The sequence below is a fragment of the Mus pahari genome, chromosome 9 (genome assembly GCF_900095145.1).
Source record: "Mus pahari chromosome 9, PAHARI_EIJ_v1.1, whole genome shotgun sequence".
NCBI lineage: Eukaryota > Metazoa > Chordata > Mammalia > Rodentia > Muridae > Mus > Mus pahari.
In genome coordinates, this window is record NC_034598.1 from 17,700,372 (window position 1) to 17,724,428 (window position 24,057).

General features: G+C 37.9%; 1 protein-coding gene across 3 annotated transcripts in view; it reads left to right on the forward strand.

Moving 5' to 3' along the window:
• The window catches only part of Rfx6 (regulatory factor X6), a 52,974-nt gene extending 40,139 nt beyond the window's left edge, over positions 1-12,835 (forward strand). For 2 of the 3 annotated variants that reach the window (XM_021205241.1, XM_021205243.1), the window contains 8 exons: positions 384-528; positions 2,307-2,416; positions 3,872-3,989; positions 5,370-5,492; positions 6,109-6,315; positions 7,671-8,183; positions 8,977-9,189; positions 12,040-12,835. In XM_021205241.1, coding sequence (XP_021060900.1) covers positions 384-528; positions 2,307-2,416; positions 3,872-3,989; positions 5,370-5,492; positions 6,109-6,315; positions 7,671-8,183; positions 8,977-9,189; positions 12,040-12,215 — 1,605 coding nt within the window. In that variant the 3' untranslated portion in view covers positions 12,216-12,835. The remainder of the gene's footprint in view (positions 1-383; positions 529-2,306; positions 2,417-3,871; positions 3,990-5,369; positions 5,493-6,108; positions 6,316-7,670; positions 8,184-8,976; positions 9,190-12,039) is intronic. The other variant, XM_021205242.1, reaches the window with a different exon arrangement.
• The last annotated feature ends 11,222 nt before the right edge of the window (positions 12,836-24,057 follow it).

Consider the following 24,057-nt stretch of genomic DNA (forward strand, 5'->3'; position numbering starts at 1 on the left):
GCCGGGCAGTGGTGGCACACACCTTTAATCCCAGCACTTGGGAGGCAGAGGCAGGGAGATTTCTGAGTTTGAGACCAGCCTGGTCTACAAAGTGAACTCCAGGACAGCGAGGGTAACACAGAGCAACACTATATTGAAAAAAAAAAAAAAAAAAAAAAAAAAAGATAGTGTGGAGACAGACTGAGGAAGACACCCAATACAGACCATGGACTCCACACAGACACATGGGTATACATAAATATGAATGTGTATTTACACTCAGACACACTCAAGAGAAAAGTTATTTATGGTTGTTTTTCTTCAAGAAACTTTTTATGAAAGCTAAACATTTTCTAAGTAGACTATACTTAATAAATTTTATTGACTTTTTTGACTATGTGCAGATTGCCAGACCAGCCCTCTTTGACCAACATGTGGTGAATGCCATGGTATCTGATATCGAAAAGGTTGACTTAAATAGTATTGGCTCTCAGGCTCTTCTTACCATATCCAACAGCACAGACACGGAATCTGACATCTACAGCGAACGTGAGTCTGCTTAGCTAACACTAGAATCTCCTAACTTTGATACCTACTGACCTCTTGGTAGGAAATGTACCTGGGAGGTTATGCCATGCATTGTAGAACATGTAAGGGCGACATTCATTGCTGTGTACTAGGTGCTAGGAGAACCATTCCGTGCAGTCATGACAACCAAAACTGTCTCTAGATCAGAGAGGGTCTCACCCTGCAGGTTGTGACCTCTTTTGGGAGTAGGGAGATCAATGAGCCTTTCAACGGGGTTGTATATCAGATATCCTGAATATCAGCCACTTAAACTACAAGTCATATCAATAACAAAGTTGCAGCTGTGAAGTAGCAATGAAAATAATTTTATGGTTGGGGGTCATGGCAATATGAAGAACTGTATTAAAGGGCCACAATAGTAGAAAGGTTGAGAACCACTTCTCTAGCTGATACTGAATGTGTCTGATAGGAAAATCACAGCTATTGAAGAAACTCTTATAGTAACGTTTTTAATTAAAAATGTTCCTTTTTAAAAGATATATTTACTGTGGGAAATGTTGAAGAAAAGAAAAGTAACTGATTATTTCACTGTCTAGAAATAACCAAAATAACCTGGAAGCAGTACAAATGGCTTTGAGTTTTCTGAATTTTCTTCCACTCTTATATGTTGTATGAACACATTTACATGTGTTCTATGCTGCTGTCATTGTACAGCATGTGAGACATATAAAGATTGTGTGTCAATACGATGCTATTAAAAGCAGAGATTTGATCCAGGATTAGGCATACTTGACAGTTAACATAACCCATGAATGTGACTACGGAGCTGTGCTCAGTACCAAGGTGTAACAGCATCAGACTATTTTCCCATCACTTTCTCTCTGCCAGACAGAACTGCTCTGTTTATAGAATATGGCTCAAGCAATGGCTTGTTCTTAGAGTCTAGCATCAAGCCTCGTTTTTGTTGGGAGAAATGCTATTTTGCATCTTGTGGTTTAGAAGACTTCAAACTCTTCAGTGATAATCCCAGCCTGTCCCCTTAAATTTTATTAAGGTTGATATCCATGTCGATAGCTCAGTTCTTCTGTGCTGGACTAAATTTGTAGAAATAAAGGGTCTTTCAGAAAGCAGAAAATCAACAAGCCTCATTTGGGCCATTCATTAACTTTTGACACATCTAAGGAGTTACTTTCATCAAATTATAGTACTGAATTAAAAAGGAATATTCATTATATGATTTATTCCCATCAAGGACAAGTATAAATGTACATATTTGAAGTATAAAGCTATATATCAGTATATTCCAAGACAGATGCATGGCTGATTACACTAAGTATTTTTGTTACCACCACCAGGATAAAACATTAACTCGTTTCACACATCTATCCATTTGTATTTCTCCTTTATGTCATAAAATTACTAATGTTTTATAGTTCAAGGATATATCTTGGGTTCAAAATGATTGTAACATATTTTAATTTTTAACTATCAACTACTAATTGTTCATAATAAGTTTTACCATGAGATTTTCACATATGTATATACTGTATGTCAATAATATTTACCCTTAATCACCACTCTTCTCTCTCCCACTCCCACTGATACACTTCCTCTTCCCAACTATTGTTTGTTCTCTCTCTACCACTCCTTCTTCCTCTCTTCCTCTTCCTTATCTGCTTTTCTCCCTCTTTCTTTTCCTCCTCCTCCTCCTCCCTCTCCTTCCCCTCCTCCCACTCCTTTTCCTCCCCCTCCTCCCCTCCCCCTCCCCCCTCCCCCTCCTCTTGTTTTTGACACCGTAGATGACTCTATTACTGTGTTCCAAGAACTGAAGGATCTCCTTAAGAAGAATGCTACAGTGGAGGCATTTATTGAATGGTTGGATACTGTGGTAGAACAGAGAGTTATTAAGGTATTTTATGAATAATTCAGAAAATATTTTTAAGAGAAAAAATGCTAACCTGGTTGTAATCTTTTGATGGGTGTGGAAAACATCCAGACAGTGTATTTTTAAACTATGTTTGTGTATTTGTGATAACAAGAATATGGGGCCGACCTAGATGACTATCAACAGACAAAAAGGTGGGGAAAATGTGGTACATATACAGTGTGGAATTTTTTTCCACCTACAAAGAAAAATGAAATTTGTTGAAAAATTAAGTGAATTAAGTGAGGTGATCCAAATTCAAAAAAGCAATACCACAAGTTATTGCTCATACATGGTCCTGGGCCTCAAAATGCATATTCATCACAGTATAACTGTCCCTAAAGCTAAGAAAGGAAGCTAAGAAATGGGTGAAAACAGGTGATGAGAAAGGATGGGGTGGGAAAAAAGACAAGTTAGAAAAAGAGGTAAGAGACTCAGGTGGATTATGAGGAACATGAATGCAGCAATAGGAAAGGAAAGGAACATCTATTAAAATACACTTTGTTTAACAACACCATAATGATATTTAATAGCATGTATGTTAATTTAAAATTTAAAAATGCTTTGTAAAGATTTTGAAGCCATATAAAAGTGAATGACCCAAATATCAAAATTAGGAATATGACTGGTTTGAAAGAGCTAGACATGGAGTTGGTTCAGTTTCTTTCTTAATCTAAAGCTACAGATGCTCTTTTTTTCTATATCAATGTTTAAAGTTATACCTGATGAGAGCATTTAGGTTAAAAGTAAACTTATAAACTGAAAATATTTGAGTCTTTCCACAAAAGCAGATTTTCTTAAGTCTGACTGGAACTGTGATCTTGTGCATTTGAAATTCTGATTCTGAAAGGTCAAAATTTTACGTTTTCTATTTAGTTTCTTCAGCTCTTTAAGTTAACCTTCAAGTCATCCATCATGAAGAGAGGCATTGAGAACAAATATGTCCCTCGCTAGCTGGCTCAAGGTGCTCCATATCAAGGAAACTGGTTATAGTCTGGGGACTTTTTGTTCTGGAAGGAAAACAGACTCTCGCTCAGGACCAGGGAAGCCAGTTAATCATTTACAGAAAAGTGCAACCCTCACTTCCTACATTACCATCTGTCCTTCTTAAAGATTCATTTTGCTTTTTTTTTTTTTTAAAAAAAAAAAAAAGAAGATAAAAATCGCCTGTGAATTATTTCAATGTATAGTTTAATTCTAATAGGAAACTAAGCTATAAAGAATAAAGATGCAGTGCCTTTAAAAAGACAAAAGAGAACAAACACAACCACAGACTGAAGCGAAAATATACCTAGGCAAATCACTTTATTTGATGAAATAAGTATGAAGCCACACCATTTACCGGCTTGTCAGACAGTTTCTCTGCATAGGTACCTGCAGAGGACACATGTGCAGCGGGAAGGCAGAGTTCACAGATTCAGCTTGTTCTTTTATTTTTAGATGAGCAAACAAAACGGAAGATCTCTGAAGAAGAGGGCTCAAGACTTTCTGCTCAAATGGAGCTTTTTTGGTGCCCGTGTGATGCATAATCTTACCTTGAACAACGCATCAAGTTTTGGTATCCAGTGTGTTTTACAATGACTGATTTCCGAATGATCTCACTCACTCCCTAGTCTTCCGTTTCCAACAGCTTGCTACTTACTTTTTTCCTTCTCAAAACGCATCTGAGTACCAAACACGTTGAGAATGGCAGTTAGGAGCTACCTTTGGGACCCAGACTCCTAGCACTGTTTCTCAGATGGGGGCATTACCTAAACCAGTCTGAGGAATGTTCTTTACATAAAGCACAGGTGTTTGAAGAGATGATGCAAATACAAACAGTTTACATAAACCATGAGTAGAAGTGCTTGCCTAGATTTCCTGCATAAAACAACCAAATAAAAAACAATAGTTGAGACATTCTCCTGGGGAACTCTTCTAGGTGTGGCATGGCCACAATGTATGTCTTTCCCAGGTATCCATGTAGCTGCACTTGATGAACCAATGTGTAACTTGGAAGGCACAGGCACCTAAGTTTCTGAACTGTCTTTCCTGATCTCTAAACCCATAATGAAATTAGCCCACCACTGGGCTAATTTCACTTTTTCAAAAGTTGCATAGCTAATTTTGCCCTGAATTTTCTGAACTTGCTAATTCTGAATTACTAACCTTACAAACCTCGAATTGCATTTTAAGAACTTTTTATAATGCTAAACAAGTGAGGGTAAACCAAAGTTTCATTCAGGGTTCAAGGGAATTAAAGTTGGATAATGGGTTGAAAGGTCAACAAGAAATAAATTATTAAATTTAGTTTAAAATTTTTATTATTTAATTTAATAATTTGACGAGCTTTTCTTATATTTCAAGTTTCTTAAAATGCAGAGCACCAAAGCCCAACTTCAGCATGAAGAGAGACTTTCGTTAGGAAACCCACTGAACAGTTCAAAGAAGATTTTTCCAGTCCACCTTTTGCATGAAAATGACTCATTTGTTTTTATTTTTGAATCAAATATGGTTCAGGCTGGAGAGACACCTTATTTGATAAAATTTTCAGACAATACTGGCCACTGTCTAATTATTTAGTACAAAGTAAACAGGAATCAAGCAGAAGAAAGCTCATTCTCCCCTGGTTAAAGCTTATCATGCTCCGGTGTGTGCCCTCTTAAAGCATAAAGGCTGTCTCACTTTCATCCGACTTTTCCTTTGATGTAATTAAGTGGCCAAAAGGCTGGCAGGACAGTGCACACAGGGAGCTGGGCAAGAGGTACACAGAAAGATTAGAGACCCAAGTTAAGCATGTTGGTCTTAGCAGGTCACTGAAAGTCCGGCACGTATTTGTTTATTTCAGTTGTTCCTTGTAAAGTGCGGTGAGATGGTCACAAAGATAACGTTTCTCCCTTTTCCTTTTTTCCACCCTTCCCCCTCTTTCTCCTGTACACGCTCCTCTTCTATACACTAGGCTCTTTCCATTTGATCCGAATGCTTCTGGATGAGTACATTCTCCTGGCCATGGAGACTCAGTTTAATAATGACAAGGAGCAGGAACTACAGAATTTATTGGACAAGTATATGAAGAACTCGGGTAACTTAAATGGCCATTTTGCTTTTCGTATCTCTTTGTTTAGGTCTAAGTTAAAGGACCTGCAGATACTCACGTGGGTTCATAATAGTCTTAAGTTTTCCCCCATGCTCAGGATCACTAGTATTGTATCTGAATACTAAAGGGGAGTGCCCTTTCCTCTCCATTTAGACACTGCAGTGAAAGTTCCTCAATGGAAACTGGAAATTTACACAAATTAGGTTCTTAATCTCTGAGACTTTCAATGAAGTTAAAGAGAAGTCTGCTATACTCTCCAACAAATCATTGTAATTCACAGCAACACGTGTAGAAATGCAAGAGTTGAGTGAAAAAGAGGTTAGCCCATTCCTGGTGAGAAGCCTGATTTCTGGAGACTGCTTAGCCCAGAGCAGATTGCTCAGTGCCCTTCAGAATATACCTACCCACAAATACTCAGCAAATAAACCCAGCACCACCACGAACCAGCAAAGCCTCCAGCCTGTTTCCTATGGAAAATATTATGCAGGAGTTTCCAGGTTCATTACTCAACCAGAAGCCACATTCAATGTCTTTTGCTTGAGCTGGTTAATAAGGAGTATTGTGTAGTCTCATCTGCATCACTTTAAAATAATCTTTCCAGACGCGAGTAAAGCTGCCTTCACAGCTTCCCCGAGCTCTTGTTTTCTGGCCAACCGAAATAAGGGCAGTTCACTTGCTAGTGACACTGTGAAGAACGAAAGCCATGTGGAGACATCCTATGTCCCCCTGCCTTCCAGCCAGCCAGGAGCAGTAACTCCTGCTCTGCACCCATTCCCAGCTGAGCACACTGAGGACATGCCACTCCCAGGTATGTGGGGAAGCAATAAAGAACACCTGAATAGACTTTCCAGGACATCACAGAAGACCCATTCTTTCATTTCTCTCAACTCTCCCACGAATGCCACGGAGTAAAATATTTTAGCTGATTAAAAACCATTTTAAATTTATGGGTTCATATTTATGATTTTTGCCATTAGCATTCATATTTATATCATTCACAAATGTAGTTATCACACACATGGATGGTAATTCTTATCAAGTATGACTAGATCTTTTCATTTAATAGAAGAAAACATATCTTAGATATACACTAAAATCCCTAAGATACTTTGAAGATAAAATGTGGACAGCTTTCCAGGCATGGTGGCACACATCTGTAAGCCCAGCAATCAGGAGACTGAGGTAAGAAGGTCATGAGTTCAACCCAGGCTGGGTTGAATAGGAAAACCCTGCCATTAAAAACTGTGTTGCTGGGAGTAGAATTGGCTTAGTGGTTACAAGCACTTGTTGCTCTTACAAAGGTCCTGAGTTTGGTTCTCAGCACCCACATGGAGGCTCACCACCTTCTCAAGCATCAGGCATGTATGTGGTAGACAGGTGTATATGCAGACGAAACACTCATACAAACAAAATATCAAAAAAAAAAAAAAGAAATTTTAGAATAGGATTGCTTATTTGATTTTGCCTTCAGTGAGATTTCTCTTCCAGCCACTTTAGGACAATGATGCAATAATTTTGTGCTATGCAGCAAAATAAATTTTCAGTGACTTGAATGAAGTATCAGAGTTTATTTTAAATATAGTATTGACTGATGGACTGTTACAAAAATCCCATTTTACAGATTAATTTATTGGGTACACAGAATGTTAAAACAAGAGGGGACTTATGATGCTGTGACTTAACTGTATCAGTTGAAAGCCACAGGCTCAGGGAGTCAAAGATGTTAATGAATCCTTGATCACCTGTGGTGTTTGTGTGCTGTGTTCAGCTGACTGTGAAACAGTGGGCATTGTGATGTTAGTTTTTCTATTACTGAAGGTCAAATCATTAGCCATTCATTTTGGGTTTTGTTATGGTACAGTGTGGGTATCACACTGCATTTCTCTTCCTATTTGAGAGTTATTTTTTAATTAAAATATTTTTGTACAATACATTTTGATCATGTTCTTGCCTTTCTTTACACCCCCTAGCTCCTCCCAACCTCCAAATTCTCCCCTAACCTCTGATTCTATGATTGTGAATTTACGTGCATACATATTTACAGAAGGGAGGCACTGCTAAGTTGGAACAAAGAATCTATTAATAAATCATTTGAATACTTTTAAAGACATGATCTCATCTACTTATTATACTACAAATAGAATGGTCTCACTCTTTTTTCAGGTCAAATAGAGCTTTCACAAAGTACTGGCCATCTGATGACACCACCGATTTCTCCAGTCATAGCAAGCAGAGGAAGTGTTATTAACCAAGGGCCAATGGCGAGCAGACCCCCGAGCGTGGGCACAGTTCTCTCAGCTCCAACACACTGCTCAACATATGCGGAACCAATGTATCCTACACTCTCTCCAGTCAACCACGACTTTTATGGGACCAACTCTAACTATCAGAGTATGTTTAGGGCACAGTCTCACCCTGCGTCGAGCCTCTATGCTCACCGTGCAGAGCATGGGCGGTGCATGGCCTGGACTGAACAGCAGCTCTCTAGAGACTTCTTTGGTGGCAGTTGTGCTGGGTCTCCATATAATTCCAGGCCGCCTTCCAGTTATGGACCATCCACACAAACACAGGAGTCACACAGCATGCCGTTTTTGAATGCGGGAAGCTTCAATTTCCTTAATAATGCAGGAGCTGGCAGCTGCCAAGGAGCAACATTGCCTTCTAATTCTCCCAATGGTATGTAACCTTTTTAAAGACATTTTTGGGCCTTTGAGAAGGCAACAAAGCAAAATCCAACATTGAGTTTCACCTCTGCTGAGCATCATAATATCCAGTAAAAATGTAAAACTCATAAATCTTAGCTGCTTTTCAAGTGTATCTGCCACACCCAAACATATTCATTAATTCTTGATGCCTTATTAAAGTTTTCTTATACGTGATTTTAAAAAGCCAGACCTTATGCTAGATACATTCAAAAAAGAATATTCTGTCCTTTAAAAATATTTCCAATGGAGATTATGTCTTTCAGAGAATTAACAGTATATTTTAAAGATTGACTCTAAAACCAATATTGTCTATTTATTTAAAAATAAAAGGAAACAAAAAAATCTGAAGTTGAGATTGAAAGACCATTGGATTTATTAAACTTTTAAAAGCATTTTCTCCTAAGTGCAGGCCTGTGTTTCTTCATGAACATGATTCTGTAAGTAGAAAATTTGTTTGAGAAGTATTATGATTTAAAGAACTAGAAGTACTTGTATCTTCATAGATATGCTTTATAAATTTAGATATGGAAGATATGGAAAATGCATAGTCAGTTTCAAAATGAATAATATGCCAGTTACCTTTTAACTAAAACTATCATAGTAAACCATATATACTAAAGCGTAAGTTCAAGTCTCAAGCTAATAGAAATCATACTGACCATTTGATATTTTTAGGACTCCACCCAGCTATGTTGTTTCTTTTGCCTTTCCTGGGTTGATTCAGTAGCAAGCAAATAAAATATTCTCAATCTGTTCCATTCTAGGATACTATGGAAACAATCTAAACTACTCAGAGGCACAAAGGCTTGGATCGATGGTGAACCAACACGTTTCAGTCATCAGCAGTGTTCGCTCCCTGCCTCCCTACAGTGATATCCACGATCCACTTAACATCTTAGATGACAGCAGCCGGAAGCAGAACAACTCATTTTATGCAGACACATCCTCTCCTGTTGCATGTCGTACTACCGTAGTAGGTAAATTGTTTCCACAGTCATTGAAAGCATTTTAAGGAGTGATGAATTTCACCTATGCAGAATGACCTGGCGGTGGGGAGTGGGATGGTCAATGAACTAGGCATGCATAAGGCAATTTTATCACTATTTTATTTATCACTATGTTTTTGTGTTTGAGTAAAGAATAAATTTCCACTTCTCATTCTTTGAAATGATTCTTTAAGATCTGTTATCTCGTCCAAAAGTAATCTTATATTTGCTATGTATGAAAATTTTACTACAGCTTGTCAAAGGCAGCTGAAATGATAGTGAACTATATGAGAAAAAAAATGATACATTTTCCTCATTTCTTATGACCATCATTGGACTCACTAGGAAGTATCAAGAGTGATCTTTGGACCCCATAATCACCATTAGCACTCCATACCCCTCTGAGTGTTTACAGTAGCAAAGTAAAATACTGTAATGATGGCAGCTAGTATTTTCTCAATCTCTTGCTAAATGAGATTGAATACCCTTACAGAAACTGTTGCTGTTTTTTATTGTTATATATAGCATATTATTCAAGTCAACATGAACAAATCAGTGTGCCTACCATGAAATCTTCTAGCTGCTTCTTCCAGTCTTAGCGTCATCTATGAAGGTGCTAGATGCACTGCCTAGTTGGCTGCACAGAAGAAACTTAGCAAATTAGTGAGTGAGGACGAGTCCTAATAAATCCAGGGGCTTCAGGTATGGCTCCTGCAGTAGAACACTTATGTACCTGCCATATGTGAAGCCTAGGATTCTAGCACTAAGCTAACAACATTAAATATATACACACATATAGTCTACTTTAATTAATAAGTAATTTCTAATAACATAAGTATTGAACCTGAAGCAATGTATACATTTAGTTTGGAAAACTAATAATGAAGTATCACCAAGAAAGTTTGCATCCATCACATATCAAAGAGTGTTGATATTTTTATGAGATACCTGGAATCTTCAATGGAATCCAGATTTTATACTAGTGTAAGTGAAGGGCACATGACTCCCAATAGAAGCACTGAGAAGATGAAATAAATTCCATCTCGCATCACTCAGTGTACTTTTCCAATAATTCAATAGGAAGTACTTCTTCCCTTCCTGTGGCCATCACAAATGTGCCCTGAGCAGTCTAGTAGCTCATCTCCTGGTATCTGCTAATAGTCATTGCTTCTAGGTTACTCTAATGAAGCAGAAAATTGCACTTCAGGAAGTGTCCTCACCATCAGACTAAAATGTACCGTGTTGCTATTGTTACTATTAGTTCTGTTTACTTGTAGAGATAATGGAAGCTTTGATGGAACATGGCTTGGAAGTATGGTGGATTCTAAGCTTTAGCTGTCAGAGCTGGCTAATGAGCACATTGCAAACCGGGCATCAGAATGAAAGAGGAAAGAGAACAAGTGAATAAGCACAGTGGGCCTCTACTCATTCTGTGCTCATTAGTTAGGAAACCTGATCCTTAGCGATGGAGAGCACATTGCCTTGACAAGAGAATGGATCAACACTGCAGGAAGAAAGGAGACCTCTTAAACATGTTAAAGAAAGTTTCTAGAGCAACTTATATGTTAGATCTTGGGTAGGGGGATACTGAGACCATCAGGACATAGTTTCTTCTTGGAGAGAGTTTATGTTCTAGAAGTGGGAGAGTAAGGCAATAAATAGACAAATTAATACACTGCAAAGATAATTTCATTAGAAAGACAACTACATATGTTTTCTCTCATATGTGAAACTTGTGTGTGCGTGTGTGTGTGTGTGTGTGAGAGAGAGAGAGAGAGAGAGCGCAAGAGAGAGATACATTTATATATGTGTATGCTTGTAGGTCATGAAGGATCATGAGAAAGGAGGAAGTGCTCTTAATAGACATGGAAAATATATAGTAATGGAATGCATGTGATGGAATTAATTGGGGGAAGGAGGAAACAGGTGGAGAGGGATCACAGTATGGGGAAGGTCAATAGGGGATGAGAACAAATCAGAACAAGTATAAAGATTGTAAGTAGTGAATATAGCATATGTGTATATGCTATATTAAAATCCATTCCTTGAAACACTCACCTGAGACAGTTTAATAAAAGATAATTTAAAGTTTTTTGAAATATGTAAAGTGGTGACTGACAAAGTGGGAGCTTTCTGAGGCAGATGTCAGGAATGGAATCCTGAGACAGAGACATTTGAATTGAGAGCTGGGAAATCAAGAAACACTGAAAATCAGATGAAGAAGATCTAGACAGAAGAAAACAGTCATTACAGAGCTTCTGAATTCAGGGGGAAAAGTTGAAATTTCAGTGAGCAGAAAGAAAAAAAAAAAAAAAAACAATATATCTTGAGAAGCTAAACGTATGAGAAAGTGGAGCAGAGCTCATTCCAAAGTCAGTTTGTGTAGAATTTTGTGAATCATGGCAAGAAGACTGGATTTTGTTCCTAGAGTCTAATGGTCTTCTGATAGAAGAGTAGAAACTGCTTTACATATCAGCATGATCGTTCTAGCTCTTCTCCAAAAGGTGAGAGACTGAGACTGCTATATGGGTCTAGGGAGAGATGCTGATCAGAGGTGCAGACAGGAGGTAGAAGTGGTGAAGACATATTTTAGTGACAGAATGTAATATAATATTGTGTTTTCTCTGTGAAATATGTAGAAATAATCCATAGGAGAACAACAAGTGGGAAAATCAAAGAAAACATTATTGTTCTGGTGAATCATGTACACTTGCATTTAAAGCAGCTTATATGTGCTAGATGCATAAACCATAAAAGGTTCAAAGTGAGTGGCACTTCTAGAATTCAGAAAACATCAATTTGTTTTTAATTGTTTTAATTGTTTGTGTTTTTTCCTTGTAGCTTCCAACCTGCAAACTCAGATTTCTTCATCTTCATCCCAGTGTATGTACGGAACTTCCAATCAGTATCCAGTGCAAGATAGCCTGGACTCCAACGCAGCAAGCAACAGAGAAATGGTGTCCTCTTTACCACCCATCAACACTGTTTTTATGGGGACAGCAGCTGGAGACACTTAAATGAACAATGTAGACTGCAGGTGAAACTCACACGCTCTGCTGCCTTGATGTCATTATCCACCTCCAGCTGCCACGAGAGAAAAGATGGAAGGTGCAGTGGCTGAATGTTATTTTCAGATCACTGCTATGCCACACAACTCCATACTGGATGGAGATACTTGTATTGCACACAAATAGGCTAAAATGTGAAGTCATTATTAATCATAACTTCAAATACTATCAAATGAAGCCAATGGAAATTTAAAGATGCAGACACTACAAAGATGTAATATTTTACTTTCTAACTTATTGAAAAATCTCTATTTTCTCCCTCTTTGGTTTCTAAAAGAAGAAAAGTAAATTCAATGCCTTCGCAATATCTTTAATTTATAATCATTGTTTACTATCACCTATTTGACCAAAGTCAAATGTCTAAGTTCTACCTCCTGTGGAAATGTTTACAAGGTCAAGACTTTATTTTATGTAGCCTAGATCCAAGTGACTTGACCTTCTACCCCTGTGCACTAGTGTGGTGATTTCTGTTACATAGTCCTGTTCCAATTCTATGTAACTGAATAGAAATGATAAACACTTTCCTTCTTTATTTAAAATGATAAGAGGAAATAAAAAAGAATGTATGGAAACATTTTTAAAGCTGTGATTGCTTTTGGGATTGATACTGTTTCGGAAGAATGTGGAGACTTCATGCCAAAGTACTGTGGGTATGAAATGAAAGAATAAATAAAGCTTGCTGCTTAAGACACTATAATTCAAGAATGTTTGTATATCAGACTCCTAATTATACATGCTAATAAATTAGGCTTAGACTGTTTAATTTTTCTTGCTTTTTAAAAGCAATTGTTCATTGAGTACTTTTCTAATTAAAATGGAAAGGATTAATGGAATCCAGGGATAATCCAGATGCAAAAGCTGATTCACAGCGAATTACATGTAAGCTAATGCAACTGATAACACCATCTATTTACACCTGTTTATTTTTCTTTTCCATATGTTGCAGCTCTAAGATTGATAGTTTATTCTAGAAGACTTCCATTAACTATACAAGAATCTCTTAGTAGTGTGCCCACTTAGCAGTATACAATATGATCTAACAAATAAGCAGAGAAAATTTGCAGCCTTAGCAAATCACAAGAGTTATGAAATGTTCTATTCTTTTCACTAATAATTTGGTATAGCTACAAAGAAGGGTGAAACTATAGGCTTGGAATAAAATAACAGCATTAAGGGGCATTTGAACACCTTTGAGAGTTGGGACCCAAGATTTCAAGGTATATTTAGCAATGTTAGATGCTATGTTACATAACATGGGAAATAAAAAAAAAATGAAGGTGGTACTGCCATACAATAAAGCATTCTTGTGTGGAGACAAAGGGGTTGGGTGGTAGGAAATTAAAGCTTAAAGATTTGAGGATGGAGAAATTGCACTGAATAAATTATGTTCCAGGAGCATGTAGCAGCTCCATGTGGGGAGAGACAGGCTGGCTAGGGAGGTCTTTAACCTGAGGATTATTTAGAAGATTATTTCATGTAGTCTCCCAGCAGATGAATATACAAGGAGATGTAGGAGACATAAGTATAAGAGTATTTTCCAAGACTAGTGAACATACTTTCAGACAATGTAATGTATGGTTGTTCTCTAGGCTTATTTAGAAGGTATCAAGTAGTTTGCCAAAGACTATACATAAACCCAAAAGACAATGAAAAGCATCACTGGGCTTCATGGGTTCCTGGATGATGTCGACTTCAAGAAGAAACATGTGACTAACTTTCCCTTTGTCCCAGAGAATGGGCTTGGAGTTCATGTTGTTACAAAAGTGACAGTATTTCCCAATCCTGACTATTGGTATTTACACAAGATGGTTCTGCTTTTTATAATTATTCTTACTGTGTAAGATTCAATTTAAAGTCATTGGTCCTCAAACACTAAGTTCTAATAGAACTGGCTTCTTGTATCCTATTTCCAAATGCCTCTAGATAGGCAGTGTAATCCCTGCATGATACAAAGAAGAGATGCTTCGAATCTTGCCTGGGAAGAGACCATGAGATGGCATACTTCTCTACCCTTGATTACACTCATCTTTTAAGAATTGCTCTTTCATAGGTCTAAAGACTGTATGCTCAAGATATTTTGGAATATACTTTTGTTAATTTTAAATAAAATATAAGGACCTTGTGTGATCTTCAAGTGAACTTTGTACAACTTTATTCATCACAAAAAAGTAGCCATTCAAGCTATTGCTTACATGAAATTAAGTCTATAAACCCAAGGCTTTGTTTTTTAATGCCTTGTGTGTATCTTGACTTTTAGGATATTTCTTTTCAAATTGTATATGATTGCAGATACTGTCAAATACAGGTAAAATGTTCCAATTGATTCTGTGAACACCTTAAGATAAATTTTAAGATAAAATGCAAGCATCAAAGCTGCTTAAAAATCCAGCTGTGTCTTTAATACCAAATCACAGAGCATAATGGATCTGGTTTATTTTCCTCTCTCCAGGTAGTTTTCTACTAGGAAAAACAGAGATTGTTCAAGTTATATGCACCTAAACATATTTTATAATGAACTGTTGGCAGTTTTTGTACTTTAAAGACAAATTCCAATGATAGTTGTGATGCCATAAACTAATTCTTTTTCTTGCTTTAAGAGAAGAGAATCCTGGAGATGCTGAAAGCCCCACCCAATGAGAGCTATGAAAATAGGGCTGCCATGCTATGTTAAATGGCAAGTGCACCAGTGCTAGGAGCAGAGCTGTGGATATGTGGCAATGTATGTGATAGATTTACACATGAAAGAACAGTCTTACTTCCAAAAAAGAAACTTCTGTGGATGAATAAAAAAGTAGACTTGTAGGCTGTGAGATAACTGCCCCTCAAACTTTGCCTAATAGAAGATTTCTATATTAGACAAGCCTCTAACCAACTCAATAATCTCCTTAGAAAAGGAGACTCTAACAACACAGTCCCAAGAAACAAGCAGATGTAGATGGAAGGTTTGGGGAAAAGCTAAGTTGAGAAGGACTACAGTTAGCATCAATATGGGGGCACCCCTCATGGGATGCTGACAGGACAGGTCTCCAGATGTACAAAAGAGCAGTGGGACAGCAATAGTGTCATCCTGACCAGTATGGTAAAATGGCTGAATCTCCCAGGCTTGTGGCATCGCCCAACCCCAAGTCCTTGCTGGATGCAGTGTCTGTTCACCTATTCAAGATACAGCTGCCTTGGTGGTACATTCAGTCAACTACAGTGTGTAAGCCCTCTACAAAGAAATTCAGTTAGCAGTGAAATTTATGCAGGTGTATCATTTCAAACAGAATCTGTCTCACATAATCTACAACAATAGGATAAGCATAAATGATTCTTAATTTTATTCTTAAATGATAACACACAAAAGATGAAAGTTGAAGACATTAAAGGGACACTACATGAAAAGTTCTCTTTATAAACACATTACATCAACCTCAGTCCATCTAAGTACATATATCTGATCAAGCATATATCATTATCAATGGTAAGAGCTTTCATTCTTACTCATCCCAGCTGCCTTCACCTAAGCACTGGGGATTGAACTGGGGGCCTTGTGTAAGAGAAGCAAGGGCTCTGCTTCTGAGCTACATCTCTAAATGTTCTTTCAGAATCTTGCAATATACTGTCCTTGAAAGTCAAGATAGGTAGTACATATTCCTTCTCTATGCCTCTAAAAAGCACAAACTAAGGAAAAGAAAGAGAAAGAAAGTAAGAGAAAAAGAAAACATTTTACATAAATTGTGAAACTCAAATCTAATTTCCCAAGTTGCTGTGGTTGTTGTTGTTGTGATTGTTGTTGTTGTTTTAAGCAGGAGGCACATGAAAGTGACATATCTATATCCCATGGAAATGGATCTTACAGTACTTCAGTTTTCTTCTTTAACACAGAGAGATATTAGTTTCCACATAATCTCCACAATAGCTCTGAGCTCTTGTTAACAAAACTGCCTATTTTGTGGCAACAGATGTATAATACAGGGTAAGTTATAGAAATTTCAGCAAAGACCTTATAGAAAAGTAAACAATATGGATGATGACACATAGGACATTTTGTTCTTGGGGGAAAGATAAGATGTGATGAACATATATGAAAGGTCATTGTATCATCTTATTCAATTATTGAACTTTAAATAAAATCTCCAGATTTATAAATAGCAAAAAGCATAATCTGTCTGTTCCAAAAACACATAGACAAAATAAAAGGAAAATATTTTCATTCCCTCTCTCATTTTAGGGACAAATGGCTGAAAAACTCATTATAAATGGATTAAGATGAACGTAGTAACTAATTTTAAAGTATTTAATGTTTAAAAAGAGTTTTACCTTGTTTGTCTTGGTAAAAGCTTTTCCAGCAATATGTCTACTCTTCATCTACACTCCTAGATACATTTATCTTTGAGATAGGCTTTCACTAACTTGCCTATGCTGGCCTTTACATCATAGTCCTCTTGGCTCAGCATCCTGAGTGCTGGGGTATCTGGCATTCACAGTCTTGCCTAAGTAAATTTCAAAGATAATCATTTCGGCAAATATAAACAACTTTTAGAAAAATTTTGTATTTTTGTGTGTGGGCATGTGTCTGAGGTGTATCATGTGCACCTGTCCCTGCGTGTGTGTATATATGTATAAAGATGCTCATTTTTGAATGTACATATGAGAGTAGAATTTGAAGTTGTGTGTCTTTTTCTATTGCCTTCCTATTTGGTTTTTTGGCTCTCTCTTTAAAGCTTAGGTTCACTTATTGGCTAGACCAGTTGCCAGCATGCTCCAGAGATCTGCTCATCTCTGCCTCTCAACACTAGGATTACAGATTCTCACCACCATCTTTTATGTGATTGCTGGAAGTCATGGACCTCTGGTCCTCATGTTTTCTGGCATGCACTAACCACCTGAACTCCCTCTCCTTCCCCTATACTCTCTATTGTGTATCCACAAATTCAATCTTAGCATACTTCTTGGGAAAAACAAATCTAAACAGCAAAGAAGCAAAATAAGTATTAATGCATTCAAAGGATGCCCTCTTATATTGTTGGTATGATTTTTAATCCTAAAACTGAAGGTAACCAAAGATGAAGAGGCCCAAACCAAGATCTCTCATGTAATTCTGTGACTTCATATCTCTTCTTAAGATAGTTGTGGAGCCTCCAAGGAGCCAGTGAACTCATTTCCAAAAGTGAAAAATTAACTACTCAATATGATATCTGATCTAAAGTAAAGAGAAACTATTCCTTTTTATTAGTCAAAAACAAGGGTGCTGTTCTTACCAATCAATAGTCACCGTGAGGGCCAGAGATTTACAGCCTTCAAGCATCTTTAAACACACTGAAGCAAATATGAGCTTTGTGGGGAGTTTGTTAATCAACATTTATCATTTAGATTTGTGTACTTTAGCTTATTAATGCTCTGCACATGACCTCTATGGAAAATAAAACTGTCCCCATATTTCAGGTTACAAAGTGGCAAGTCCTCTAGCTTTTGTATTTGTATATAGAGTGATATATTTGTGCTATTTAACACATAATGCTGTTTTTTCATTTATTATTCATTATACAGACGCCTGTACAATTCATAACAGCCATTTTGACATTCTGTTGTTTGAGGAAACTGCTAAAAGAGTCTAGAGACGATACATGAAAGTGGTACTTGCTGTGATTTCAGGGGAAGCTGAGTAGTCACGTGACTGGAGATTATAGTCAAAGAAAGCCTTCTTCCCCCAGAAGAAGAAATAGCTCCTGCCACAGCTGTGTTTCTAACAGGTGACCATCCTCTGTGAAGTACAAAGGCGAAGAGTTTGGGAACTGAGTGGTAATTCCTAACCGGCTCCTCTCCAAGCTAGTTGATGTGACCCAGTGTGATGCCCATGAAGCTTATCCTGGGCTTATTTCAGTGGAGAGTCAGCGAGGCTGCAGTAGGGTACAAACCGCATCTGTAAAGCACAGCCAAACCCAAAGGAAACCAGCTTTCCAAAGTCCCAGGCTCATCTCTTCAATGACACAGAAGTGAATTCCTGGGGGCTTAGTAAAAGGCAAAGCCAAACTTGATGCAAAATATGATTTCAGAATAGGACAAATACATATATTATTTTATTTCTGTTAATCTTTAGTTTAACATATGAAATAAAATATTTCATTATGGTATTTTTTTATGTACGTGTGCCATTTATACACAGCAATTTAAAACATGATACAGCTCCACAGCTCTGAGTCAGGGATTTCTTTAGTGTGTGACAAGTTAGGTAACAACTTCTTAGATATTCATTTTCCTCAACTGAAAAATGAGATAACTGAGATATTTAGCACCATGTTTCATGAGATGCCAGGCTCTATTAATGCTGGTTGTTGTTGCTGTTATTCTATCCTCATAGAATCAGTCAGTGCAAACCATTCCTTTTTAGTAGGGAAACGGGGAAATGAAAGGGTTTATTTGGCTTGCACATATACATCATCAAAAGAAATGTGGATACAGGAACTCAAACAAAGCACGAGCTGATACAGAGGCCATGGAGGAGTGACACTTACTGGCTTGTTCTCTCTTAACTTGCACAGCTCGTTTTGGACCCACAGCCCAGGGATGACCCAACCCACAGTGGGCTAGACCCTTCCTAATCAATTACTAAGTATGAAAATGCCCCCACAGATTTATCAACAGCCAAATCTTATGACGCCCTCCCCCCCGTGTATATAATTGAAAATAGATTCTTTTCTCATACAATCTATCCTGAATATTCTCCTTCCTTCACTTCTCTCAGTTTTTCCCACCCTCTCTCCCCTCCCTCATTCCCTTCTCCTCATCTACTCTCTTTCTGACTCATTAGAAAAGAGCAGATTTCCAAGAGACAACAACAAAACACGGCACAACACACTATTGTAAGACACGGCAAAAACTATCATGTTAAAGTTTGACACAGCAACCAAACAAGAGGAAAAAGAGTCCCATAGAAGGCGCAAGAGTCAGAGACCCACTCGTTCTCAAAGTGAAAAGCTTCACAGAAATACTAAGCTAATAGATGTATGTATATAGAGGACCTGGTGTAGACCCATGCCGGACCTGCTGGCTGCTTCACTCTCCATGAGCTCATGTGTGCCTTGCTTAGTTGATTCAGACAGCCATGTTCTCCTAGTGTCCTCTATCCCTTCTGACTCTTGAAATCTTTTCACAACCTCTTGGGTAAGATTCCCTAAGCTCTGAAGGGAGTGAAAGGATGGAGACCTCCTGTTTAGATTCTCTCTGTATAATGTCTGGTTATATGTTTCTGCATCTGTTACCATCTGTTGCTAGAGGAAGCCTCTCCTCTCTGATGATGACTGAACAGTGTTTGGTTTTACCTTAAGTCTCTTGGCTATGTAGTCTTTGGGTTTTAGATACCCAAGCAGTATTGTGAATGAGTTCCTTCTTGTGGAATGAGCCTTAGGTCAAGTAAGACATTGGTTGGCTACTCATGGGAGCTCTGTGCCATCACTGCCCTAGCATATTTTGTAGGCAGGACCTATTTTAAGTCTAAAGTTCTGTGGCTGGACAGGTGCCACATTTCTCCTTCAGTACCTTACAGAATACATTCCCACACAAAAGAGACTAGAACATAAGAGGGAAGACTCTGTGTATGCAGCAGCTCAACTTCTCTGTGATCAGGATATTGTTCTGGGAAATGGAGCACCACTGTCAGTTTGAGGAGAACAACCGTTGTTTTAGCATTAGGCTAGGGTTGTTTGGGGATTTTCATGGGACCCTCGTGGCCAGTAATTCAACTTAATGCAACCCATTCCCATCACTGGAAGTCTTGCGTAGCTGCAAGAGATGACCACTGAAACTCTGTCTCCCCCATTGCAAGGAGTCTTCACTAGAGCCACCCTCATAGATCCCAGGAAGTTTCCACTGCACTACATTTCCACACCACTCCCCAAATGCCCCCATTTTCACCCACCTCACCCTGTACCCACTCCATCGATAAAAATTTATGCTATTTCCCATTCCAAAGGAGATCCACACACGCCGCCACATTCCCTTCTCTTCACCTAATTCTCTAGGTCTGTGGACTATAGCATGGCTATCATTTATTTAATGGCTAGTATCCACGTATCAGTGAATGCATATCATATTTGTTTTTCTGCGTTGCCTCATTTGGAATGATTTTTCTCTAGTCCCTTCTACTTGCCAGAGAATATCATATTTTTTTAAAGCTGAGTAATACTTCATTATGTAATGCACATTTTGTTCATCCCTTCTTCTGTTGAGGGACATCTAGATTATTTCTAATTTCTGGATATTATGAGTAAAAAACATACTTGAGCAAGTGATTTTGTGGTAGGATGCAATCTTTTGGGTATATATCCAATACTGGGTCTTAAGGTAAATCAATTTCCGATTTCCTGAGGAAATGCCATACTGATTTCTATAGTGGCTGTACAAGTTTACACTCCCACCAGCAATGGAAGAATGCTCCCCCTGCTGGAGCTCATCAGCATGAGCTGCCACTTGTGATATTAACAGCTATAAAAAATGGAGTCTTAAAGTAGTTTTAATTTGCATTTCCCTGATGATTAATGATGTTGAGCATTTCTTTAAGTGTTTCTCAACCACTTGAGATTCCTCTACTGAGAATTCACTGCTTAGATCTGTGCTCCACTTAATTTGGATTATTTCGGTTTTTTGATATTTAGTTTCTTGAGTTCTCTATACATTTTGGTCCTCTAGCAGATATGGAGTTGGTAAAATCTTTTCCTATTCTGTAGGCTCCCGTTTTGCCTGATTTATGGTGCCCATTGTCTTACAGAAGCTTTTCAGTTTGACTGCGTCTTATTATTAATTGTTGATCTTAGTGCCTATGCGATTGGTGTTCTATTAAGAAAGATGTCTCCTGCATCAATGCATTCAAGACTTTCCCACTTTCTATTCTATCAGGTTAGGTGCACATGGCTTTGTTTTGAGGCCTTTGATCTATTCAGAGTTAGATTTTGTGCAGGGTGTTTAATATGGATCTATTTGCATTCTTCTGCATGCAAACATCCACTGTGACTAATACCAGTTGTTGAAAATGCTGTCTTACTGTCAACAAGACAAAAAGGCCACCAACAGATTGGGAAAGGATTTTTACCAATCCTAAATCAGATAGAGGACTTATATCCAATATATACAAAGAGCTCAAGAAACTGGACTCCAAAAACTCAAATAAACCCATTAAAAAATGGGGTACAGAGCTAAATAAAGAACTCTCAACTGAGGAATATCGAATGGTTGAGAAACACCTAAAAAAATGTTCAACATCCTTAGCCATCAGGGAAATGCAAATCAAAACAACCCTGAGATTCCATCTCACACCAGTCAGAATGGCCAAGATTAAAGATTCAGGTGACAGCAGATGCTGGCGAGGTTGTGGAGAAATAGGAACACTCCTCCATTGCTGGTGGGATTGCAAGCTTGTTCAACCACTCTGGAAATCAGTCTGGTGGTTCCTCAGAAAATTAGACATAGTACTACCGGAGGATCCTGCTATACCTCTTCTGGGCATATACCCAGAAGATCTTCCAACTGGTAATAAGGACACTTGCTCCACTATGTTCATAGCAGCCTTATTTATAATAGCCAGAAGCTGGAAAGAACCCAGATGTCCCTCAATAGAGGAATGGATACAGAAACTGTGGTACATTTACACAATGGAGTACTACTCAGCCATTAAAAACAATGAATTTATGAAATCCTTGGGCAAATGGATGTATTTGGAGGATATCATCCTTAGTGAGGTAACCCAATCACAAAAGAAGTCACTAGATATGTACTCACTGATAAGCGGATATTAGCCCAGAAACTTGGAATATCCAAGACACATTATGGAAAACAGAAGAAAATCAAGAAGGATGACCATTTGTGGATACTTCATTCCTCCTTAGAATAAGGAACATAACTCTCATAAAAGGTTATAGGTACAGAGACAAAATTTAGAGCTAAGATGAAAGGATGGACTATCCAGAGAGTACCCCATTCGGGAGTCCATCCCATCATCAGCCACCAAACCTAGATACTAATGCTCATGCCAGCAAGATACTGCTGAAGGGACCCTGATATTGCGGCCTCTTGTGAGGCTATGCCAGTGCCTGGTCAACACCGAAATGGATGCTCACAGCCAGCTATTGGATGGAACACAGGGTCCCCAATGNAGGAACTAGAGAAAGTACCCAAGTACCTGAAGGGGGCTGCAACCCTGTAGGTGGAGCAACAACAGGAACTAACCAGTACCCCCGGGGTTTGTGTTTCTGGCTGCATATGTAGCAGAAGATGACCTAATCGGCCATCAGTGGGAATAGAGGCTCCTTGGTCTTCCAAACTCNATATGACCTAGCACAAGGCAAGGCCTGGGCCAAGTAGTGGGAGTGGGTGGGTAGGGGAACAGAGGTGGGGGGAGGGGTATGGGAAACTTTCGGGATAGCATTTGAAATGTAAATAAAGAAAATAATAATAAAAAAGGAAAAAAAAAAAAAAAGAAAATGCTGTCTTTCCCCCAGTGTGTATTACAGGCTTCTTTATCAAAAATCAGGTATCCATAGGTATGTGGATTTAATTCTGGGTCTTTGATTTGATTCCATTTCGCGATATGCCTGTTTTCATGCCAATAACATGCAAATTTTGTTAACATACCTCTGTAGTACAGCTTGAAATCAGGGATGGTAATACCTCCAGAAGTTCTTTTATTGTTCAGGATTGTTTTAACTATTCTAGGTATTTGGTTTCTTTACAAGAACTTAAACGGTGTCCTTTCAAGGCTTGTGAAAAAACTGTGTTGAAATTTTGATGGACATTGTGTTGAATACGTAGATTGCTTTTGGTAGGATGGCCATTTTTATTATGTTGATCCTAATGATCCATGAGTATGGGAGATTTTTCCATCTTCTGATATCTTTTTCAATTTCTTTCCTCAAAGACTTGAAGTTTTTATCATACAAGTCTTTCACTTGCTTAGTTAGAGCTACTCCCAAGATATTTTATATTATTTGTGGCTCCTGTGAAGAACGTTGTTTCCCTGATTTCTTTCCCAACCCATTTGTTTTTTATATTTTTAAATTAATCTTGTATTCAGCTACTTCACTGAAAGTATTTATCAGCTATAGTAGTTCCCTGGTGGAATTTTTAGGATCCCTTATGCATACTATTAAATCATCTTCAAATATCAATACTTTAGCTTCTTCCTTTTCAATTTGTTTCTCTTTAATCTCTTTTAGTAGTCTTGTTGCTTTAGATAAAACTTCAAGCACTGTATTGAATAGTTATGAGAAGAGTGGACACACCTGGTTTTGTTTCTAATTTTACTGGGATTGCTTTAAGTTTCTCTCCATTTAATTTGATATTGGCTATAGGCTTACTGTGAATTGCATTTCTCTTGTATCCTTAATATATCCAGAATTTTTTTAATGAAAAGTTGTTGGATTGTGTCAAAGGTCTTTTCTGTATCTAATGATATGATCATGTGCTTTTTCTTTCAGTTTATTTATATAGTGGATTATATAGTGATTTTTGTATGTTGAACCAACCCTACATCTCTGAGACATAGTTTACTTGATCATTGTGGATGATCTTTTTGACCTGTTCTGAGATTCAGTTTCCAAATATTTTATTGAGAGTTTTTGCATCTATGATCATAAAAGAAACTGGTCTATAACTCTCTTTCTCCCTTCCCTTCCCTTCCCTTCCCTTCCCTTCCCTTCCCTTCCCTTCCCTTCCCTTCCCTTCTTCCTTCCTTCTTAAAAATAGTAGATTTGCCTTGATCTGCATCCGAATCTCCTCTGGCGGTCAGCATCGCCAGGTTATCCCTTATTCTAGCAAA